Raw genomic sequence first — 23796 nt, 5'->3', positions numbered from 1 at the left:
AAGATTTCAGCACATGTATCTCTGCGTCATTTAGAAACGTTCTGCAACCATTTAGTATGTGCGTCATAGGTGACATTGACCACTGATTTTATCGGGATCCGGAAGCCCTTAAATAGCTAATATAGCTTGACAGCTCTCACGCACACAGCACTGCAGACGAGAGATAAGGAGCCATTCTTGGCTGGTACAACTGAATATATAGACTGGCGACTCATCACATTACAGTCGCCTTTCCCACAATGCAGCTTCTCGTCCTGTGGTTTACGTACGTGCTTGGCTCTGCTGTAGCCTCGCCAGCGCCCGCCAGACTCTGGAGCAGTGAAAGTAGCAGGGTCATTGGAGGATCCGATGCCGACATAGCTAACTACCCCTGGCAACTGGCGTTCGAGTATAGCGGTTCGCTCCACTGCGGAGCGTCCATCATCAGTTCCAACTGGGTGCTGACGGCCGCTCACTGTGTGGAGGGCTATAGTCTCCCTCTCATGAGTTTCCGAGCTGGCTCGTCAACTCGAGAAAGTGGTGGCACCGTCCTTCAAGCCTCATCTGGCTACATGCACGGATCTTTCAGTGCCAGAACACTGGATTACGATATTGCTGTTGTACAGGTGAGTAGAGCTGAGCGGAGCTTTCGTATTTCGGATGCTCGTAATCCAATCAACCAAATTAATTCCATTACTGACACATGTGCATCAATGTCTTATGACAATCCAGATCAGGACTCTTTCGACCACGAAACCCCATATAGGTTTTCCATTAGGAGTGGGTTAAGGCAATGATGGCCGGAATGCCCGAGCGGTTCTAGGCGCTACAGTCTGGAACCGCGCGACCGCTCGGGCATGGATGTGTGTGATGTCCATTGGTTAGTTATGTTTAAGTGGTTCTAAGTTCTAGGGGACTGATGACCACAGCAGTTAAGTCCCATAGTGCTCAGAGCCATTTGAACCATTTTTTAAGGCAATGATGTTTGCTCTTTGGTATTGGGTAGTTTCAAAGATCTACATCGGAGTTAATATCTGCGGATTTTACTGCCTACTTCGGGTATGTCATTTATCCTGAATGTTCGTCAAGTTAAGCAAAAACACTTCATTCGTACTTGATGATATTTGTAGACAGGGCAGGTCAAACAATAACAACAACGACGATAGTTTGAGCTTCATGTCGACGTGTCTGTTGTTGATGTATACGAGCAACCCCGCGGGATGTATCCTAGTCTACGATGTCCGAAATTCTCCTACAGCCTGAAACGTGACTTTTTAAAATTAGACATTTCCTCTTCTGTGTATTCCATTTGCTGGTTTTATTCCTTCACTTTCAATAATGTTCAAATGTGTGTGAAATCGTATGGGACTCAACTGCAAAGGTTATCAGTCTCTAAGCTTACACACTACTTAACCTAAAATTTCCTAAGGACAAACACACACACCCATGCCTGAGGGAGGACTCGAACATCCTTCACATTAATAAATCAACATCTTTGGCAACGGAAAACATATATATGCAACTCAGATCTCAGATCCAATACAGCAATATCGACGCAGTGTTCCCAAAACTAGTTCAGCAACGATGAACCTCTCAAGCAGCTTTTGCGTAGTGGTGGAGCCATTTGTAACCTCGAACAAGATTAGGCACTGCGAGATCATGTTAGTTCTTCGGCTGTAGTTATATCGTATAGTTAGCTCCACAAGAAGGCGTACGCAATAATTTTAAATCTAACGTCAGCAGTGACATCTCTGGTAGTGGTCTCGAATCTGTAATCAATGCTCTTTTGCACAGTGTACAGATAAACAATGTGAGAGGTGAGTGTTTTCAAATAAGTGCGAAATATCTGATGTGTCACTTATTTATGAACTGAAGAACCCAAGAAAGTGGTACACCTGCCTAATATCGGGTACGGCCCCCGGTAGCACACAGAAGTGGAGCACACGAGATGACATGGGCTCAACTGATGTCTCAAGTAGTGCTGGAGGGGACTGGCCCAGTGAAATCCTGCACTCGTTTACGGAATGCTACTTTGCTTTCGCTGACTACTTCTGATTTGCAAGTACAACAACTGCTTGTTGCCTTGCACCTCTGCAGTCACCCTGTTCGTGTTGAGGTCCATTGAACTCTGAATTCTTCCAGTGGTGTTATTTACACTAGGCTGCTCGACGGTTTGACCGAGGCCGAAACCCAATCATACCTCTCTGATCAGGATGTCATTGCCATCGGGTGATGAGAAAGGTTGATTCCTCCTTAGTGCAAACCCATGCTCTTTTTCACCTTTGACAGAGTGGTGCTTCCGTCCAAGATCAAAGCAGGCTATGAAATTATCAGTCGGATCGTACTTTCTAAACCTGATACGCTGCTACCAGTGTCATCGTTTCAACCAAACTAGAACATTTCGTTGACACCCATCCACATAGGTAACCTGTGGTAGGGATGCCTACGAGGGCGATTGTCCGCCTTCTTCTTCCCGCTGTATCAACTGCACTGGGAGCCATGCCACCCCCTCTCGGGATTGTCCCGTGTATCTTGATGAGCGGAATGTCCAGGAGATCTGGATAAAGGAAAAAAGTGCGTTACCCAGTCTCGCGCAGCTTATTGGCTACTCACAAACCCTGAGTTCTCCCGTCTGGCACTCATAGTTCTGTTCTTGCTGCCTCTCGTTCCATGAAGGACATGGCCACACAGACATGCGACGTCAAATTCGGCTGTGAGGTTGTGAAATCGCCCAGTGTCAAGGTAGCATCGTGATCCCCTTGTCCAGCTGTACAACAAGCAATCAAACTCTTACCTCGACAGGTGAAGGCACCAGCTACACAACCGGGAGGCTGCAAAGGACAGGAGGAGTACTCCACTGAAAGCTTCCTACGACCCTCAGCCAACGAACATCTGAGTCCTCTGCTAACCGGAAAGGCTCGAAGAAGTCCAACATAGGCAAAGGGTCTGCTCCTTCACCGACTCAAAGATCCGCGTCGACGGTGTTGCTACATGACACCTTAGCCCGACTGCCCTCCATGTCGCCGGTGTCCACCACTGGACTTCACAGACCGATAGCACAAGCAAGCCGATGCCTCTGCGAACCTCACAGAGCTGGATTCTCCTGCTTCTGTGCCCTGTAGCTGCGAGTCTTCACAGGCGGTCACTCGGCAGCCGTCGAGGTGACACACCTTCATTTCTTTCTCGTTATGACTCTCCTCCAATGGGACGTTCATGGCCTTCAGTCCCACGAGAGGTTTTACTATTGCTTTTAGCATCGCAGCGTCCCCTTCTGTTCTGTTTTCAGGAAACGTAATTGCATCCTCTCGACCACTTTGAGGTCGGCATTCCATCTCATGGGGGCGTCATGCAGCTCATACGGGATGATGTTAACAGTCAACCTATCTCCCTGACTACCTACCTTCAAGCTGTTGTAGTTCGCCTTTACCTTCCTCATCTGACTTTTTCCCTCTGTACCATTTACGTCCCTCCGTCATTCAATGTCCTCAGAACAGACTTCCTTCAGCTTACTGTGCTGCTACCTCCGCCCTTTCTGTTGCTCGATGAATTTAATGCGCATCATCCCCTCTGAGGTTTTCTCAGAACGTCAGATATCTGCCCTCTTGGCTGATCTTAATCAACTATATCTCCTCCACTGGAGCACCCACATTCCTTTCCGACTCCTCGCACACCTATTCCCATTTGGAACTGTTCTTCTGCACTACCCACCTTGCCCATGGTCTTGAGGAGTCCGTTCTCTCTGACACGTACTCGAGCGATCACCTGCGTTCACACCCAAATGCCTGCTTACTAAGTCTGACTGGTGGCTTTGCTCCTCCCTAGCGAGCTTCGAAGAACAAGATCGGAGATGACCAGGTGGAATATCTCACAAACGTTATCCTTACTGCTGCACAATGTTCCATTCCTCGCACTTCCTCTTTACCACACCGTGTCCCAGTTCCTTGGTGGACAGAAGCAAGTTGCGACGCAATTCGCGGGCGGAGATGTGCCCTCAGCGTTTTTAACCGTCATCCTAAGATGACAAACTGCATTCATTATAAACAGACGCGTGCAAACTGTCGTCGCGTTCATCTGGATAGCAAAAAAGCTACCTGGTTCCATTCACTATTTATTTTAACAGTTCCACCCCTTCCTCTGTCGTGTGGGCCAGCCTCAGATGGCTCTCTGGTACCAACATTCATACGCCAATTTCAATATCAGAGATGTCTTTGCTATCTCTTACACCTATACCTGGGCAGAAGGCACGTTTCCCGTATGTTGGTGTGAAGAAACAGTCATACCCATACCAAAGCCCAGTAAGGACAAAAACCTTCCTTCTAGCTACTACCCCATCTCTCTCACCAGCTGTGTTTGCAAGGTAATGGAACATATGATTCATGCCTGGCTGGTGTGGTGGCTCGAGTCTCGTAATTTACTAACAACTGCACAGTGTGTACTTCGAGCGAGCCGTTTTGCAGTCCACCATCTCGTCACTTTGTCCGCCCATGACACGAATGGTTTTCTGCGAAAATCCCAGACTGTGCCCGTCTTTTCCGATTTTGAGAAGGCCTACGACACCTTCTGGAGTACTGGTATTCTCCATACTCTTTAAACGTAGGGCTTCTGTGGGCGCCTGCCGCAATTCCTTCAGTAACTTTTTAAAGGCCGAGTTTTCAGGGTGCGTGTGGGATCTGCCTTGTCGGACACCTTTATCCAGGAAACCGGTGTGCTTCAGGGTTCCGTCTTGAACATCATCCTATTTGCTATCACCATTAACCCTATAATGGCCTGTCTTCCTCTCGGCATCTTCGGCTCCCTTTTTGCTAACGATTTTGCCATAGATTGCAGTTCTCCACTGACCTGTCTCATTGATGTCTTGATCGTCTTTACTCATGGAGCATTGACAACAGCCTTCGCACAATTCGTTTCCTCCACCATCTTTACATCTTGGGACGGTTGCTTTCCGTTCGTTGAAACTACGAAATTGCTGAGGCTCATGCTCGACAGGAAACTCACTTGGTCTTCCCATGTGTCTTACCCTGCAGCCCTCTGTAAGCGGTCCCTCAGCGTCCTACGTCTCCTCAATGGTACTTCCTGGGGTGCAGATCAAACCACCCTCCTCCGTTAGTACTGGTCCCTTGTCTGTTCGAATCTAGACTATGGGTGCTTTGTTTATGCGTCTTCACGTCCTTCTTACACCATGTCACACTATCCGCAGTCGAGGCATTCGTTTCGATATTGGCGCCTTTTAAACCAGCCCAGTTGAGAGTCTGTATGCTGAAGCTGCTGAACTACCACTGTCTTGCCGCTGTGACTTTCTCCTCAGCACGTAGGCGTTCCGTTTGTCTGCCATGCTTGGCCACCCATCCTATTCCTCCTTCTTCGATGATTCCTTTGAGAGCCAGTATGAGGCGCGTGCCATTTCTCTGTTACCTCCTGAAGTCCGCTTTCGACACTTGCTCTGGCAGCTTAACTTCACACTACCTGCAACTTTCCCGTTGGGTGTGAACCCTCCAGCACCTTGGCTTTGTGAAGCGGCCCATGTTAACTTTGGCCTTCATTCGCTTCCTAGGGACACGACTCCTGCCTCGCTCTATCGCCTTCAGTTTCACAACCTACCCATGGAACTTCGCGACAGTACCTTTTTGTTCACTGAAGGGTCTCGGACTGGCCGTGGTGTCGTGGACACTGTCTTGAGACCTGGATATAAGATGAACATCAACAAAAGCAAAACGAGGATAATGGAATGTAGTCGAATTAAGTCGGGTGATGCTGAGGGAATTAGATTAGGAAATGAGACACTTAAAGTAGTAAAGGAGTTTTGCTATTTGGGGAGCAAAATAACTGATGATGGTCGAAGTAGAGACGATATAAAATGTAGACTGGCAATGGCAAGGAAAGCGTTTCTGAAGAAGAGAAATTTGTTAACATCGAGTATAGATTTAAGTGTCAGGAAGTCATTTTTGAAATTATTTGTATGGAGTGTAGCCATGTATGGAAGTGAAACATGGACGATAACTAGTTTGGACAAGAACAGAATAGAAGCTTTCGAAATGTGGTGCTACAGAAGAATGCTGAAGATTAGATGGGTAGATATCATAACTAATGAAGAAGTATTGAATAGGGTTGGGGAGAAGAGAAGTTCGTGGCACAACTTGACCAGGAGGAGGGATCGGTTGGTAGGACATGTTCAGAGGCATCAAGGGATCACCAATGTGGTATTGGAGGGCAGCGTGGAGGGTAAAAATCGTATAGGGAAACCAAGAGATGAATACAATAAGCAGATTAAGAAGGATGTAGGTTGCAGTAGGTACTAGGAGATGAAGAAGCTTGCACAGGATAGAGTAGCATGGAGAGATGCATCAAACCAGTCTCAGGACTGAAGACCGCAACAACAACAGAGGTTTCACTTGTCAGCTGGAATTGGTTTGTATTTTCTTTCTCTTTTTCTTTGAAACTTCTTGGGCAGCTTTATCTACGATGAGTCACTTGCTGACCTTCTCGGTGAAGTGACCAACAGTAGTCCCCCATCATATTGGTGTTCCAGCGGCCTTGGTAGCGTTCTTCCATCACTTTAATGGTGAAAACGCTCTCTTTTCTCCTCACTAACATGTCCCACATTACCCGGGACGTAATCAAGGTGACTATTCAAAAACTGATTTTCAGGCTCATTAAACATCATAAAGTTTTAAACTTCTTTAACATTGTAGCCAAAACAGAAACATATTCTGGGTCTTTTTCATGTCCTAAGAACTTTGTAACGACTTGCTCAAATGATACCCATGCTTCTTTCTCATTTAAGGTCATTGTGGATTCAGAGTTAACATCAAACATCAATTTTCTAATGTCAGGTCCGACAAAGATGCCTTCTTCCAATTTAGCTTCTAAAAGGCAGCGACACTTAAAACGTAGTCCATCTACATGCAAAGCCTACACTTAATGTTTCATTAATCCTAACTTTATATGTAGAGGTGGTAGGAGTACGTTTTTGCCTGTACAAGATTTTTTCGTAGAATGTTCTTCTCACCAGGTTTTAAAGGCTCCCTCACAGGCCCGTTGTTTCTGCACCAGTGTTGTTCCCTAGCCCTACTGTCCAATTCATACAAGAAACATGGAAATTTGGTAAAGCCACCTTGCTGACCAAGGAGCACACATGTTACTTTCAGTTTGCCACGTATCATCAAACCATTAGCAGAACAGCCTATTTTATTTAGCACTATTTCTAGGTTTTCATAACTTTCTTTCATATGTACAGAATGTTCAACAGGTATAGTTGCATATACGTTACCATTGTGTAATAAAACAGCCATTAAACTAGTTTTCGATGAATCAATAAACAGCCTCCAGTCTTCCTTTTTGTATTCAATACCAACCTCATTCATCAGACTGGGAATGTCTGAGCGGTACACTTAATCACCTTCTTGTGGAAAAGCTAGGAAAATTGCTGCTCACTCTTTCTATACATATATCTGCTGGTTCCAACTGACAATAGGTTGTTTTCTTTTAATCTAGAGCCAAGCAATTCAGCCTTTTCATTTCGTTAAGCCCAGATCCCTCACCAAATCGTTAAGCTCGGTCTGTATCACAATGGAATTCATCATCGTCTGGTTCATCTAAATCACATTGTACATCAGAAAACACTTCTGCTGAAATAGAATTTAAATCATTTGGCGTTTCAGGAACTGGCAGATCTACACCATGGCCTACTGTTCGGATGGCGGACAGAAGATTAGGGTCACTTATTAACTTCTTGTTATTCGAATTATGAACAGTAATACCAACACTGCAAAAGTAGCAATCATCAGAATGATTTTTTGGCTCCCCCCATATCATAGGAACAGCAAATCTAAATGCTTTTTTCTCCTTTTTGACCATTGACTCATATCTTCGACACACACATAACGTACCTTATGCAGCGCCCAAGATTTATCTTGATCACCAAGTTTAGATGGTTCAAATCAAATGGCTCTGAGCACTATGGGACTTAACTGCTGTGGTCATTGGTCCCCTAGAACTTAGAACTACTTAAACCTAACTAACCTAAGGGCATCACACACATCCATGCCGGAGGCAGGATTCGAACCTGCGACCGTAGCGGTCACACAGTTCCAGACTGTAGCGCCTAGAACCGCACGGCCAGTTCGGCCGGCCAAGTTTAGATCCAAAGTATGATAGATAAACCTTTTTCACTAAGTCCATAACGTTTCTTTAGTGTTTTTAATCACAAATTCACCACAAATAAAAAAAAAAACTGTCAGCAGAATTTTTACAACCACGATTAGACGTTGTACTGAACGCATGTACAGGAAACGGGAAAGAGAGGTTAGGTTGACAGTAAAGAAAACACCATTTGTAAACACAAAAATAAAATCGACCTTTTCTTGCCAGCAAATATTTTTCAGTACTGCTACATTCATTACATTTTTAAATTATTGTAACTACATAAAAGCTGTTAAATTCTATAAAAATCGCTTAATTTAATAAATTTAAGTGTAAAATGTGAAGAAATGATGCATGATACAGTTTCGTAATATAATATTAGGATTTCTCACCTTAAAAAACATAAGAATAAGGTATTTTCAGCAAAAAAGTTTTTCCATCGTTGGCCTGTGTAATCAATAACCAAAGAAATGGAATATGGAAATACTAAAGAATGAAGAAATATGCTTGAAGTTCTCTAAGGCTATGAATGCTGCAATAAGGAATAGCTCAGTAAGCAGTGCAGTCGAAGAGGACTGGACATCTCTAAATAAAGCAGTCACAGAAGTTGAAAATAAAAAGTAGGTATAAAGAAGGTAACTTTGAACAAACCGTGGGTAACAAAAAAAAAAAAATACTTCGGTGAAAAAAGGAAGTGCAAAAATGTTCAGGTAAATTTAGGAATACAGAGTTATAGCTTTGTGAGGTATCAAATAAATAGGAAGGGCATGGAGGCTAAGACGAAATGGCTGCATGAAAAATGTGAAGAAATCTAAAAGGAAATGATTGTCGGAAGGACAGACTTAGCATACAGGAAAATCAAAACAACCTTCAATGAAATTAAAGGCAAGGGTGGTAAAATTAAGGGTGCAACGGGAATACCACTGTTAAATGCAGAGGAGAGAGCACATAGGTATAAAGAGTACGTAGAAGGCCTCGATGATGGGGAGATTTGTCTGACGTGGTAGAAGAGGAGACAGTAGTAAATTTAGAGACAGGATATCCATATTAGAATTTAAAAGAGATATGGAAGACTTAAGATAAAATAAAGCGGAAGGAATATTTAACATTCCACCAGAATTTCTAAAGGCTTTGGGGGAAGTGGCAACAAAACTACTAATCATGTACATGTGTAGAATGTATGAATCCAGCAATATACTATTTGACTTTCGGAAAAATATCATCCACACATTTCCGGGGACTGTAAGAGCTGGTAAGTGTGAGAATTATCGCACAATCAGCTTAACAGGTAATGCATCCAAGTTGATGAGAAGAATGGTAAAGAGAAGAATGGAAAAGAAAATTGAGAATGTGTTAGATGACGATCAGTTTGGCTTTAGGAAAAGTATAGTCACCATACAGGCAATTCTTACTTCGCGGTTGATAAGGGAAGCAAGAGTAAACAAAGATGAAGACACTTCATAATGTCGACTTGGAAAAGTCGTTCGACGATATCAAACGGTGGAATATGTTCGAAATTCTGAGGAAAGTAGGCGTAAGCTATAGGGAGCAACGGATAAGATAAAACATGTACTCGTACAAGAAGAGCCAAGAGGGAACAATAATAGTGGAAAAACCGAATGTAGTGCTCGGGTCTAAATATATGTAGGACAGGATGTAGTTTTTCGCACCGAAGAAGCCATGATGGAAATAAAAGGAAAATTCGGGAGTGGAATTAAAATTCAAGGTGTGACCTGGCTGTCCTCAGTGAACGTGAAGAATTACCTGATCTTCTGAATGCAATTAACAGTCTAATGAGTACAGAATGTGTATTAAGAGTAAATCGAAGAATGACGAAAGTCATGAGGAGTAGCAGAACTGAGAACAGCGAGAAACTTAATACCAGGATTATGCTCACAAAGTAAATGATGTTAGCGAATTCTGCTACCTAGAAGGCAAAATAACCAGTTATGGATGGAGCAAAAACAGACTAGCACTGCAAAAGAGGGCATTCCTGGTCAAGAGAAATCTACTAATATCAGACATAGGGCTTAATTTAAGGAAGGATTTTCTGGTAACGTACGTTCGCAGCACAGTATTGCATGGACTGTGGCAAAATCGGAACAGATGTCGTGTTACACATGAATATCGGAAATTAGATAAGGAATGAGGTGGTTATGAGTAGAATCGAAGAGTAAAGGAATATGTGGAAAAACTGACAAGAAGAAGATGTTGGATGATATGTTATCTGTTAAGAAATCTCACCGAGATGTATCAATAGTAAACGCCAGCGGGCAGACGGAGTGAGACTCACATTACCCTGGATTAGCATCCCGAGAACTCAAACAAAATCCTAAGTCACTATTTATAAATCCAGGTGCTAATTTAGTTACATAGGATTCCTTGATCACAGTTGTGAAGGTCCGCCTATAGCGTCCTCCTATTTGCTGGCATTCTCTAGTGCACGAGTAGATAACCACGGTGGCTAAAGCTCCTTGGAATTTGCACTGACCAGCCAGAACATTATGGCCGCCTACCTTGTAGACGGTATGTCGACCTGTAGCACAACAACAGCGGCGATGTGTCGTGGCATGGAAGCAGGGAATCTTTCTTAGGTCGCTGGAGGGAGTTGGCACCACATCTGCACACACAGCTTCCTTAATTCCCGTTACTCCCGGGGAGGGGGCGATGAACTCCTACGCCACCTTCAGTCACATCGCAGATGTGTTCGACCGGGTTCAGATCTTGAGAGCTGGGGGCCAGAACCTCAATTGAAGCTCGTCACTGTGTTCCTCGAAACACTCGATTGCACTTCTGGCCTTGTGACATGGAGCATTATCTCGCTGAAAAATGGCACTGCCGTCGGGGAAGATGATAGTCATGAAGGGGTGTATGAGGTCTGCAACCAGTGTATGATACTTCTTGGCCGTCCTGATGTTTTTCATGAGCACCACTGGACCCTTGGACGCTAACGTGAACGTTCCCCAGAGCATAATGGAGCCGGCTGCAGCTTTTCTCCGTCCCGTAGTACAACAGTCAAGAACATGTTCCCTGGAAGACGACGGATTTGGGTCCTCCCTTCGGCATGATGAAGAAGGTATCGCGATTGACCATGAAACTCTCTGTCACTGCGGCATCGTCCAGAGTCGATGGTACCTACCCATTGTAGTCGTAGTTGGGAATATCGTGGTGTTAACATTGGCACATGCTTGTGTCGTCGGCGGCGAAGGCCTATCGTTGGAGTGTTCGGTAAACTGTGTGTTCAGACACACTCATACTCTGCACAGCATTAGGAGTCTGATGTTAGTTCCGTCACAGTTCGCCGTCAATCCTGTTTTACCATTGTACCCAGTCCATGGCGTCTGACATCCGTCGCGCGATAGCAATATGACCACATACAGATTGAGGTAGTATAGCGTACAGAAGCTATAAGAAGGCAGTGCGTTGGAGGATCTGTCATTTGCACTCAGATGTTTCATGTGCAAAGGTTGTCAACGTGATCATGGCTGCACGACGGGAATTAAAAGACTTTTTTACGCGAAATGCTAGTTTGAGGTATCCGCATTGGACATTCCGTTTCGGAATTAGCAAGGAAATTCAATATTCCAAGATCCACAGTGTCAAGCGCGTGCCATGAATACCAAATTTCAGGTTTTATCTCTGACAAAGGGCAACTCAATGGCCGACAGCCTTCACTTAACGACCGAGTGCAGTGCCATTTGCGTAGAATTATCAGTGCTAACAGACATTCAGCATTGTGTGATATAACCGCAGACATCAATGTGGGATGTGGGACTGACGTATACCTTAGGACGGGGCGGTGAAGTATCGAGTGTGCTATGGCAGCAGACGACTGACACGATTGTCTTTGCTAACTGTGCGACGTCACCAGCAGCGCTTCTCCTGGTCTCGTCACCATATCGTTGGACCCTAGACGACTGGAAAATGTGGCCTGATTAGATGAATCCCGATTTAAATTGGTAAGAGCCGATGGTAGGAGTCGAATGTGGCGCTGAGCCAACGAATCTATGGAGTCAAGTTGTGAACAAGGCACCATAATTGTGTGGGCCGTGTTTACACGAAACGGACGGGTTCTTGAACCGTTCATTGAGTGGAAACAGTTACTTTCGGATGCATGGAATACATTCTACATCTACATCTACATCCGTACTCCGCAAGCCACCTGACGGTGTGTGGCGGAGGGTACCCTGAGTACCTCTATCGGTTCTCCCTTCTATTCCAGTCTCGTATTGTACGTGGAAAGAAGGATTGTCGGTATGCTTCTGTGTGGGCTCTAATCTCTCTGATTTTATCCTCATGGTCTCTTCGCGAGATATACGTAGGAGGGAGCAATATACTGCTTGACTCTTCGGTGAAGGTATGTTCTCGAAACTTCAACAAAAGCCCGTACCGAGCTACTGAGCGTCTCTCCTGCAGAGTCTTCCACTGGAGTTTATCTATCATCTCCGTAACGCTTTCGCAATTACTAAATGATCCTGTAACGAAGCGCGCTGCTCTCCGTTGGATCTTCTCTATCTCTTCTATCAACCCTACTTGGTGCGGATCCCACACTGCTGAGCAGTATTCAAGCATTGGGCGAACAAGCGTACTGTAACCTACTTCCTTTGTTGTCGGATTGCATTTCCTTAGGATTCTTCCAATGAATCTCAGTCTGGCATCTGCTTTACCGACGATCAACTTTATATGATCATTCCATTTTAAATCACTCCTAATGCGTACTCCCAGATAATTTATGGAATTAACTGCTTCCAGTTGCTGACCTGCTAACCTGCTATTTTGTAGCTAAATGATAAGGGACCTATCTTTCTATGTATTCGCATCACATTACACTTCGCTACATTGAGATTCAATTGCCATTCCGTGCACCATGCGTCAATTCGCTGCAGATCCTCCTGCATTTCAGTACAATTTTCCACTGTTGCAACCTCTCGATACACCACAGCATCATCTGCAAAAAGCCTCAGTGAACTTCCGATGTCATCCACCAGGTCATTTATGTATATTGTGAATAGCAACGGTCCTATGACACTCCCCTGCGGCACACCTGAAATCACTCTTACTTCGGAAGACTTCTCTCCATTGAGAATGACGTGCTGCGTTCTGTTATCTAGGAACTCCTCAATCCAATCACACAATTGATCTGATAGTCCGTATGCTCTTACTTTGTTCATTAAACGACTGTGGGGAACTGTGTCAAACGCCTTGCGGAAGTCAAGAAACACGGCATCTACCTGTGAACCCGTGTCTAAGGCCCTCTGAGTCTCGTGGACGAATAGCGCGAGCTGGGTTTCTCACGATCGTCTTTTTCGAAACCCATGCTGATTCCTACAGAGTAGATTTCTAGTCTCCAGAAAAGACATTATACTCGAACATAATACGTGTTCCAAAATTCTACAACTGATCGACGTTAGAGATATAGGTCTATAGTTCTGCACATCTGTTCGACGTCCCTTCTTGAGAACGGGAATGACCTGTGCCCTTTTCCAATCCTTTGGAACGCTTCGCTCTTCTAGAGACCTACGGTACACCGCTGCAAGAAGGGGGGCAAGTTCCTTCGCGTACTCTGTGTAAAATCGAACTGGTATCCCATCAGGACCAGCGGCCTTTCCTCTTTTGAGCGATTTTAATTGTTTCTCTATCCCTCTGTCGTCTACTTCGATATCTACCATTTTGTCAACTGTGCGACAATCTAGAGAAGGAAGCACAGTGCAGTCTTCCTCTGTGAAACAGCTTTGGAAGAAGACATTTAGTAATTCGGCCTTTAGTCTGTCATCCTCTGTTTCAGTACCATTTTGGTCACAGAGTGTCTGGACATTTTGTTTTGATCCACCTACCGCTTTGACATAGGACCAAAATTTCTTAGGATTTTCTGCCAAGTCAGTACATAGAACTTTACTTTCGAATTCATTGAAAGCCTCTCGCATAGCCCTCCTCACACTACATTTCGCTTCGCGTAATTTTTGTTTGTCTGCAAGGCTTTGTCTATGTTTATGTTTGCTGTGAAGTTCCCTTTGCTTCCGCAGCAGTTTTCTAACTCGGTTGTTGTACCACGGTGGCTCTTTTCCATCTCTTACGATCTTGCTTGGCACATACTCATCTAACGCATATTGTACCATGGTTTTGAACTTTGTCCACTGATCCTCAACACTATCTGTACTTGAGACAAAACTTTTGTGTTGAGCCGTCAGGTACTCTGTAATCTGCTTTTTGTCACTTGTCATTTGCAGCCATTCAGCTACTTCATGTTCCCAAACAGCCATATAAGTGTTATGATTGTTTGTGATAAGTTTGAAAACTTTCTGGGCAGTTCTGGCGAACTATTTGGTCACCCAGATCGCCTAAAGTGAATCCCATCGAACATTAATGACATGTAATAGAGAGGTTATTTCGTGTGCAAAATCCTGCACCGGCCACACTTTAGCAAGTATGGACGGCTATAGAGGCAACATAGCTCAATATTTCTGCAGGGGTTCCAACGACCTGTTAAGTCCATACCGCGTCGAGTAGCGGCTCTACGCGGGGCAAAAGGAGGTCTGGCACGATGAATTTTGTCATATCATTGGAGATCGTGCCTTTATGAGAACAGCGATCAGAACATCGCCGCCTAGCGAGTTATTCCAACACTGTATACGCAGGAAAAGTTTAAATATCGCTAGAGTGTCACTGTTTGTGTTGGCTTTCCAGGTGTCTGGGTCTCTACTTGGCGACAATACACAGGCGGTAGAGCTCGCATCAGACGGATATGACCCCCCAGCTGGTCTGGCAGTGACGGTGACCGGCTGGGGACTCACTGTCACTGGTGGGGACGCTCCCACCAATCTCCAGAAAGTGGACATCAGCATCTTGGACCGTTCCACTTGCCGGGACCTCTTTGCGAGTATGAACACTGTGACCGAGCGGATGGTGTGTGCTGGTGAGGTGGGCCACACTGTCTGCAGCGGCGACTCTGGCGGTCCTCTTGTCAGCGGTAGCACCCAGGTGGGCATCGTCTCCTGGGGATACCCGGACGAATGTGAGGCGACTCCCGGCGTCTACACCAGTGTTGGGAACTTACGTTCCTGGGTTCGAGCTCTAACTGGCGTTTAACACCCTATGTGCCTCTACTGGTCTGTGTTTTCTACAATGATGTAAACTGTTCTTAACTATTAATTCTTCTGGACTATACCATTTTTTTAAAATTAAATGTGTTGATACGAATTTTCTCTTTAAAAATTACTAATGATACATCAACAGACAAAAGAGAACACCGTCCGTCCAAAAAGTTCGGAGTCTGATTTTATTCCTGTCCTATAGGCCAGCTTCCTATGATGGCAGCTTGTACTAACAGCAGTGAACAACAGATATGCATTCGACCAGTGAGTTATACGTCGGTAGTGTTAAGTAGTGGACGAGCGGCCATTCTGTACCAACGTTGTTGTGTCACAGTGGAGCAACACCTCTAAATGAGCTATTCGAGACATTATCCAGAATGTTTTAAAGAACAGAAAAGTGAATGCAAAGTCTGTCTCACACACCTCGATCCCTGAACAAAAATGCGCGGAAAAAATCACACTTCGTGAGAGGAGTTGGTGATGTAAATACGACCGTACCATCAAACGACACAGCGCAGAAATTCACAGGAAGAGTCAACGCTTCGGCGGTGTAACCGCCGTTCAAGCCAGTCTGACGAACAAGTTGAATAACATCTTAAAGAAGTACTTTTATGACGGCTTCACATGGCACTATGAACGTGCTGTGCGCTGTACTCAAGTAGGGAGAGATTATGTAGAACACGTGAAGCAATAAAACTACCATCTCAGCTCTCCTCTATTCTTTATGAGTACACTTCGAGACTTCTTAGACTGACGGGGTAGACTCATCCTTAGAGGAATGACTATGAGAAAAATTAATATTGGGATTGTGTTCGTCGTGCACAAATACTGAAAGTAGTCAAAGGATGATCAGGTATTAAAGTGGAAAACACTTCTAAAAAAGTCTGTAATTCCAAATTGTAATAGTGATCATATCTGCATAGACTACCTAAAATAACCAACCATTTACCTCTATTTTTGACTGCTCTTTTGTACTGTTGAAAATTTGGAGCTGAAAAGCATTGCTAATAGGCAGACAGTCTGGACAACTAGCAGCAATAGCTATGGTAGTAACATATTAAAAACTACACGTTCCTGAGGTCACTTTCCACGATATATCATAATGACTAGGAACGAATCAGTTTACAGAATATTAGCTTAATGTTATATAAGTATGACAGCAAACTGGCCATTTACACACGAGTTCACGTAATAGAAAACAATATTTAGTTTAAAAATACAAGTACTTCACACTTTAGCACTAAAAAAGCTACAGCTTTCGAAATAAAAGGTCTATGGAATGGCTACCAGGGGAAATACGGACTATATATTACTAGTGACACCCTCCCAAATCACACGAGTACCGCTAAGAATTTGCGGCCTACCGACTTGTCTTATGTAGCAGTAATTCTGTTGACGGGTCACTATGTAGAGTTTTAGGTAACTAAATATTAGGTGCAAATTGAAATAGTGATCATAAATGCATAGAACGTAAAACAAAATTTGCTACATTGAGCCTCCAGAAGAAGCCCTTAAAAGCATATTACTTATATTTTATTAGTGGTCCGGCAGATATTTTCTATGAATTGAGGACATTTACTTGTATACTACGTTAAAAACGTCTACAGCATTAGGTGCAAAAATGAACATACTACGTTTTGATGTTACACATGACAGAGCCACCTATAACTGACCATTTGAGAAGCAATGCACGCTTAGGTCAACTCCAGCAACGTTCGATGTGTGGCCCTATCCTTTGTTAATTGTAATACCGAAGGAAAGTTTAATAGGGAACTCGAGCCGTTTGAACTGCAAAGGTAAGTAGTCTTTGAGTATCATTGCTCTTTTTTATATCAAAACACTATGTCCAGTTCCACAGCCAGTTTTTAATACGAACACGATAAAACATTTTAAAATTGGTTATTCGCAGTCTTGTTCTGTTGCAAAAAAGAGCCGTATACGTTTAGGTCCTCAGCAAAAAATTCAGCAGTACTTATCTCCGGCTTCAGCAGGCTTTCAGTACATCTAACGAATTCTGCTCCTGTGTCTTGCTTGTGGGCTTGCCTTGGTTCTTCCCGAACATAGCGCTTCGAAATTTAGAGCTGTATCACTATGGGTTATGCCATTTTAATGGCACATGGTGAAGTAAGTTACGGAATTTGTTTCTACATGATAAAGAATTTTCTTATGAAGTGCTGTTTCCAAAGTACTATGAGTGTTTGTGTTTTTTCCTATTTGTTTCGTATTCTTCTGGGTAGATTTGCAGACAACAAGGTACCGGACCCTGTTAACACCTGCCCGATAGCCATTTCGTGCCGGAAAACGAGTATAGCTGTTTTAAAATGCCGCTGATCATTATTAAACTGAAAAAATGCGGTCAGTGTAATAATATCTTTGCTTCAGTTCATTTTTACCTAAGATTCTTTCTGCTCTTTTGCTAATTAACGTAACGCCCTTAATATGTGGCGGTAGTGTGTACTTCGCGGAAGTGCAATATATTATTGAAAGTGTTACAATTCATTCAATGGTTGTGTGATGAAATTTTTGGTGAAACCTTTTATCTGAAATGTGCATGTCTGAAAGCATTGACACTTCAGAATACAAACTGAAGTTCACGTACGATAGTGCGACATTAACACAAATGCATCTCTGCTCTTAAGAATTTACAACGACTTTGATTTGCAGTACTACAGCAGATTCTGATGTGCTGCCATATAAAAGATCTTGAAGCAATCTGTTACTGAAATATGACGTTTAACTATCTGACAAGTTAGCGAAAATACTTACAACTACAACATTAATTTTATTTCATTTACTTCACCAATTTTATGGTATAGATTATTTGAAGCAGGTACACCGTAGTTATTTAGCATCTCTGGTTCTCATAGTGACACACTAAACAACACCGATTATCTTAGACGATATTAATTGAAAATTTTTTATTGAAAGAAATCAGAAGTTATTGTGCTCCTTGCACTCTTACAGATTTTATGATTTCGAACCTGCATTAATCGCATAACTTCGGAAACATAACACTTTACTGACACATTTAGTAGAGTGAAACGAAGATAATTATATCACGGGATGCCGCAATTATATTATTTCAGCCGTAGACAGTTACGACAGTTTAAAACTATAATACCAATGCTTCTTAGCTGCAACCGTGTCCCGTGTTTGACCTGGCCCTTTGAGACTAAACCCACTTTTCGGAAATCTACTCAAAAAGGCCTCTAACCTTGCAAAGCGCATACCTGAAAAATCGGGAAATTATTTGAAGTAGGTTTTTGCAAGTCTGTTCGAGGAAGATTGTAGGTGAAGGTGTTTTGACATCAGTTAACCCAGTATATTACACTCTTCCCGAACCGTATCATTAGCCCTGTCACGGTAAAAGCCAAGTAGACTACTACCGGCTACTGCTAGATTAGCAATTAGCCGATAATGTTACTCCTGTGTTGAGATTTGAAATGACCCTGATCGTGTGTAGTGGTAAGGTATGTGACTATTATTCGTTTCTGGAAAGTTTTCTGTTGGAAGGAAGCCAACAGGAATGTCAACTGCAATTACGTAAAAGGAAACTGTCGCTGCACTGACAGGCAAATCTGTACCAAGTAAACGCTCTATTGAAAAAGAAACTTAGCTATTGGAATGAATTTTACTTAATACTTACATTTTGTTTTGCAAATTGGATACGAGAAAGTAGCACACATTAGCAAGAAATGTATCAATGTACCATAGATTTGGTATGAAGAACACAGAACAATTATTACAACTTTTTGGGAACAACTGGTTCTCAGTAACACTTACTAAATTTACGAGGGTTGGAGCTTAAGTAGTGGCAACTATTCATTGACAATCGATAGAAAAGAGTTATATGTTTGCACCTGTTACTGTTCTTCAAAATAGTCACCAGCGTTGTGCATAACACGTTGCCATCGATGTGGAAGGCGTAGTGTACCGTTAGCAGAGCCTGTACTGTCGATGGTGCGAATTGAGGGGTCTACTGCCTATCGAATTTCTGGAACAGTCTGAAGCGAATCAAATGGAACTCACAAGGACTTAAGTCCGAGGAGTACGGTGGATGGAACAGTACTTCCCTGTCCCATCTACCGAACAGAGCAGCCACAGCTTGCGCTGTTTGCGCCCGTGCATTGTCGTGCAAAATGGTGGGTGGATTGCGCAGAAGGTGTCGCCGCTTCTTTTGCAAAGCTGGTCGCAGGTGATGCTCCAAAAACGAACAGTAATACTATGCATTGACGGTCTGTTGTGGAGGAACGTAGTGTGATACGATAACACCATCACAGTCGTACACGAGAATCACCATAACTTTCACCATACAGGAGCTCTGACGCACTTCCGACTTTCGCGGCGACCCACAATGACGCCATTCGTTGGATTGGTGTTTCTGTTTTGGTTAGTACGATGTGACTCATGTCTCATTCAGTGTTAAGATACGGCGTAAGAAAGCCTCTCTTTCGCACTCGTAGCGCTCCAAGTGCGTCTGAGCAGCGTCGTAACGCATCCCTTTCTGCATTTGCGTCCAGTCATGCGGAACCCATCGTGATGCAATTTTTGGTATGCCCTGGCGTTCCTCCAGGACGCGAATCACAGTCGTATGCGCTAATCCGGTTTCGTGCGCGACACCACGAATCGTATGGCGTCGATCACTGTCCACTAACGCGGCAACAGCATGCACTTCTTCTTCCGAGACGCTAGGACGACCTGCCCGATGCATGTCTGCCACAGTTTGCCGACCTTCGTTGAAGGCTTTTACCCAACGTGCCACTGTTATAAACGGCAATGCCGAGTCCCCGCAAGCCTCTTGAAGACTTTGATCGTGCCGTACGACCTCTGGCACATTCAATCTTGACCCAACTCCGGTGTCCCTGTTTCGAAAACATAGTGACACCGTTACGTTAGACCGCTCGCTCACAAGTGACTGTGTTTCCCTCGAATGTGCGGACGCCTGTGACATGGGACAGGCGAGTCAATTTGCTCGGAGGTAAGGTAGGTATGTCAACCACGTGTGCTTTCAGCGACAATAGTAGATTCCATCGCACAGCAATGTTGCCACTGTTTAAGTTCCAACCTTTTGTACATTAAATCAGCGAGGAAATGATCTTAACAGTAAATGATCATTAATGGTGGAGCATTACTAGCGTGAGCATGAGGTAGTTTTATCACTTAGTTATTGGGGAATACTGTCACTCATGTGGTTTTCTGGTAATTATGTTATTTCTTCAGAAAGGCCCATCATTGTTTAATAGCCGAAATAGAAGACTGCTACATAAACAAAAAGAAATGCATCTGATATTCACGAGAAGTGAAAATGCATCTGACAAACAAAAGCTGAACGAAACGAAAATAGCGTAAAATGAGCAATCAGGGAAGCGTTCAGAGGCTTTGAAAGTAAAATTGTTGAGAGCCGATCTGAGCAAGAGGTTTTGTTCGTATGTAAAATCAGTAAGTGGGTAGATCTCGTCTATTTATTCACTCGTGACCATACTGACAAAAAAACGAAATATAACATAGAGAAGGTCAAAATACTGAATTCGGTCTTCCGAAACTGTTTCGTCGCGGAACATGCTAACACGGTCCCTCCTTTCAATCGTCGTACGAACGTCTAAATGGCAGCCACTGTGATAACCGATCGCTGAACAGAGAAACAAATCGCTTAGTTGTGGGAAGGCGTTGAGACCAGATGACATACCTATAAGATTCTACAAAGATTTTGCGAAAGAACTTGCCCCTGTTCCAGCAGTAATTTATCGTAGATCGCTCGAGCAACGAACGATACCTAGCCACTGGAAGAAAGCGGGTGTCATTCCCACTTTTAAGAAAGGCCGTAGGACTGACGCACGCAGTCGGAAGACTCATGTCTTTGACGTCAATCTGTTGTAGAATCATGGAACATGTTCTACGCTCAAGACTTGTGACGTTTGTCCAGAAAGAAAATCTCCTCTATAAAAATCAACATTGATTCTGCAAACAGAGAGCCTGCGAAACTCAGCTCATTCTGTTCCTCCACAAGATCAACAACGCCGTACATGACGGCGCGATGGGTAATGGCGTGTTCCTTGACTTCAGGAAGGCATTTAATACCATCCCGCACTGCCTTTAGACTTCCTTGCAGATAGATCTCGAAAAGTCGTTCTTAACGGAGCAAAATCGACAGATATAAAGATAATTTCCGGAGTACCCCAGGGAAGTGTGATAGTACCGTTACTGTTTACAGTATGTACGAGGGTCACTCCAAAAGAAATGCAGTCTATTTTTTTAAATCCATCTTTCATTCTACATGTTTGAAAGTTTTACAATGTGTAGATACATCCTTTAGGAACAATATTTCCATTTCTCCACATAATTTCCATCCATCTCAACTGCCTTACGCTATCTTTGAACCAGCGTCTGTATACCCGCACGGTAAAATAATGGACCAACCTGTTGGAGCCACTGTTTGGCAGCGAGCACAAGGGCGTCATCATCTTCAAACCTCGTTCCACAAAGAGGGTCTTTCAGTTTGCCAAAGATAGTCACATGGAGTCAGGTCAGGACTGTAAGGCGGGTGTTTCAGTGTTGTCCATCCGAGTTTTGTGATCGCTTCCATGGTTTTTTTACTGACATGTGGCCGTGCATTTTCATGCAACAACAAAACAACCTGCTTCTGCCGATGTGGTCGAACACGACTCAGTCGAGCATGAAGTTTCTTCAGTGTCATTGCACATGCATCAGAATTGATGGTGGTTCCTCTTGGCATGATGTCCACATGCAAGACTCCTTCGGAATCGAAAACACCGTAGCCATAACTTTTCCAGCAGAAGGTGTGGTTTTGAATTTTTTTCTTGGGTGAATTTGCATGATGCCACAACATTTTTTGCCTCTTCGTCTCTGGTGAAAAATGATGGAGCCATGTTTCATCACCTGTCACAATTCTTCCAAGAAATTTATCTCCACCATTCTCGTACTGTTCCAAAAGTTCGCTGCATATCGTTTTTCTTGTTTCTTTGTGAGCCAATGAGAACCCAGCTGGCGCAAACCTTTTTTAACGCCAACACTTTCAGTATTCTGCAAACACTTCCTTCCCCTATCCAAACGGAGCGTGACAATTCGTTCACTGTAATACGTCTGTCAGCAGTCACCAGTTCGTTAACTCCCTGCACATTGTTCGGAGTGTGTGCTGTACGAGGCCTGCCGTTGCAAGGACAATCCTCAATATTGCCATGCCCACTTTCATCACGTAACCTGCTTGCCCAGCGACTAACTGTACTGCGATCGACAGCAGCATCTCCATACACCTTTTTCAACCTCTTGTGGATGTTTTCCACTGTCTAGTTTTCACAGCACAGGAATTCTGTTGCAGCACGTTGCTTCTGACGAACGTCAAGTGTAGCAGCCATCTTGAAGACATGCTGTGAGGGCGCCACTCACGGGAACAGGTTAAACTAAGTTTGAGAACAAGCAGGAAGGATGTATCTACACACTATAAAACTTTCACGCATGCAGAATGAAAACTGTAATTTTTAGAAAAATAATGTGCATTTCTTTTGGAGTGACGCTCGTATAAATCGTCTAGCACAAAGCGTCGTATGCCCTTTAAGGCTCTTCGCACATAGTGTGAGTGTCTACAACAAAGTAGAAACGCCAGGACATAGTAAACATTTGCAGAATGTCCTCCATACAGTTTATGAATACTCTGGCAGTTGACCCTGAACGTAAATAAGTATAACATACTGCGCATACATGAGAAAACTACACTCTGCAGCTACACTATTGATGACAAACCATTGCAGACAGTATCTACCGTAAAATACCTAGGAGTAACTATCCAGAGCGACCTTAAGTTGGAATGACCACATAAAACAAATAGTGTGGTAAGCAGACGGCAAACTCAGATTCATAGGAAGAATCGTAAGGAAATGTATATCATCCACGAAGGAAATGGCTCAAAAGACGCTTGTCCGACCGGTTCTTGAGTATTGTTCATCTGTCTGGAATCTCTACGAGGCAGGACTGACTGAACAGATAGAGAAGACCGTACGAAGAGCGACACGGTTCGTCGCGGGATCGTTTCAACGTCGCGAGAACGTTCTGGAGATGCACAAGAAACTCCATTGGCAGACATTACAAGAGAGGCACTGCGCATTACGGAGAGATTTACTAGTGCAACTTCGAGAGAGTACTTTCCGGACAGCACGTTACTTCGTCCTGTATACGTCTCGAGTAATGAACACGACGAGAAAATTCAAGAAATTAGAGCCAATAGAGAGACTTATCGACAATCTTTCTTACCACGCGCTATTCGCGAGTGGAACAGGGTTCGTAATCTCAGTTAGTGGTACAAAAGATACACGCCACCACTTATCATTAGGTGTCTTCTGGAGTACGGTGCAGATTTAGATGTAGATTGTTGGCAGTTCGCGTACTTAGTGCAGTGCTTTTTTTGCTCTGTTTGCACCTCCTAACCGATTTCTGCTCGCGAGCTCTGTGCTGCGCTAAATACTTCCCTTTTCTCCGTACTAATGGGCCACGTCCCATTCACGAAGTCTCCTTTCCTCCTTTCCCTACCATCCAATTCTCTAGTCGCATGATTCTTTTGGAAATCCACCCATAT

General features: G+C 43.8%; 1 protein-coding gene across 1 annotated transcript; it reads left to right on the top strand.

Moving 5' to 3' along the window:
* Window positions 1-239: 239 nt before the first annotated feature.
* Window positions 240-15285, top strand: LOC126285129 (trypsin delta-like). Its single transcript, XM_049984450.1, has 2 exons — window positions 240-605; window positions 14803-15285. The coding sequence occupies exons 1-2, from the start codon at window positions 240-242 to the stop codon at window positions 15202-15204; spliced, it is 768 nt and encodes a 255-aa protein (XP_049840407.1). The 3' UTR covers window positions 15205-15285.
* Window positions 15286-23796: the final 8511 nt, after the last annotated feature.

Source organism: Schistocerca gregaria, chromosome 8 (assembly GCF_023897955.1).
Source record: "Schistocerca gregaria isolate iqSchGreg1 chromosome 8, iqSchGreg1.2, whole genome shotgun sequence".
NCBI classification, from domain to species: Eukaryota; Metazoa; Arthropoda; class Insecta; order Orthoptera; family Acrididae; genus Schistocerca; species Schistocerca gregaria.
This window is presented reverse-complemented; position numbering and strand designations above follow the sequence as displayed.

What these genes read in the sequence shown, in the direction of transcription:
- LOC126285129 (XM_049984450.1), top strand. Translation starts at nt 240, where the DNA reads ATGCAGCTTCTCGTCCTGTGGTTTACGTACGTGCTTGGCTCTGCTGTA. An exon ending in ACGATATTGCTGTTGTACAG is followed by an intron (nt 606 to 14,802) that starts GTGAGTAGAGCT and finishes TTGGCTTTCCAG; the next exon opens with GTGTCTGGGTCTCTACTTGG.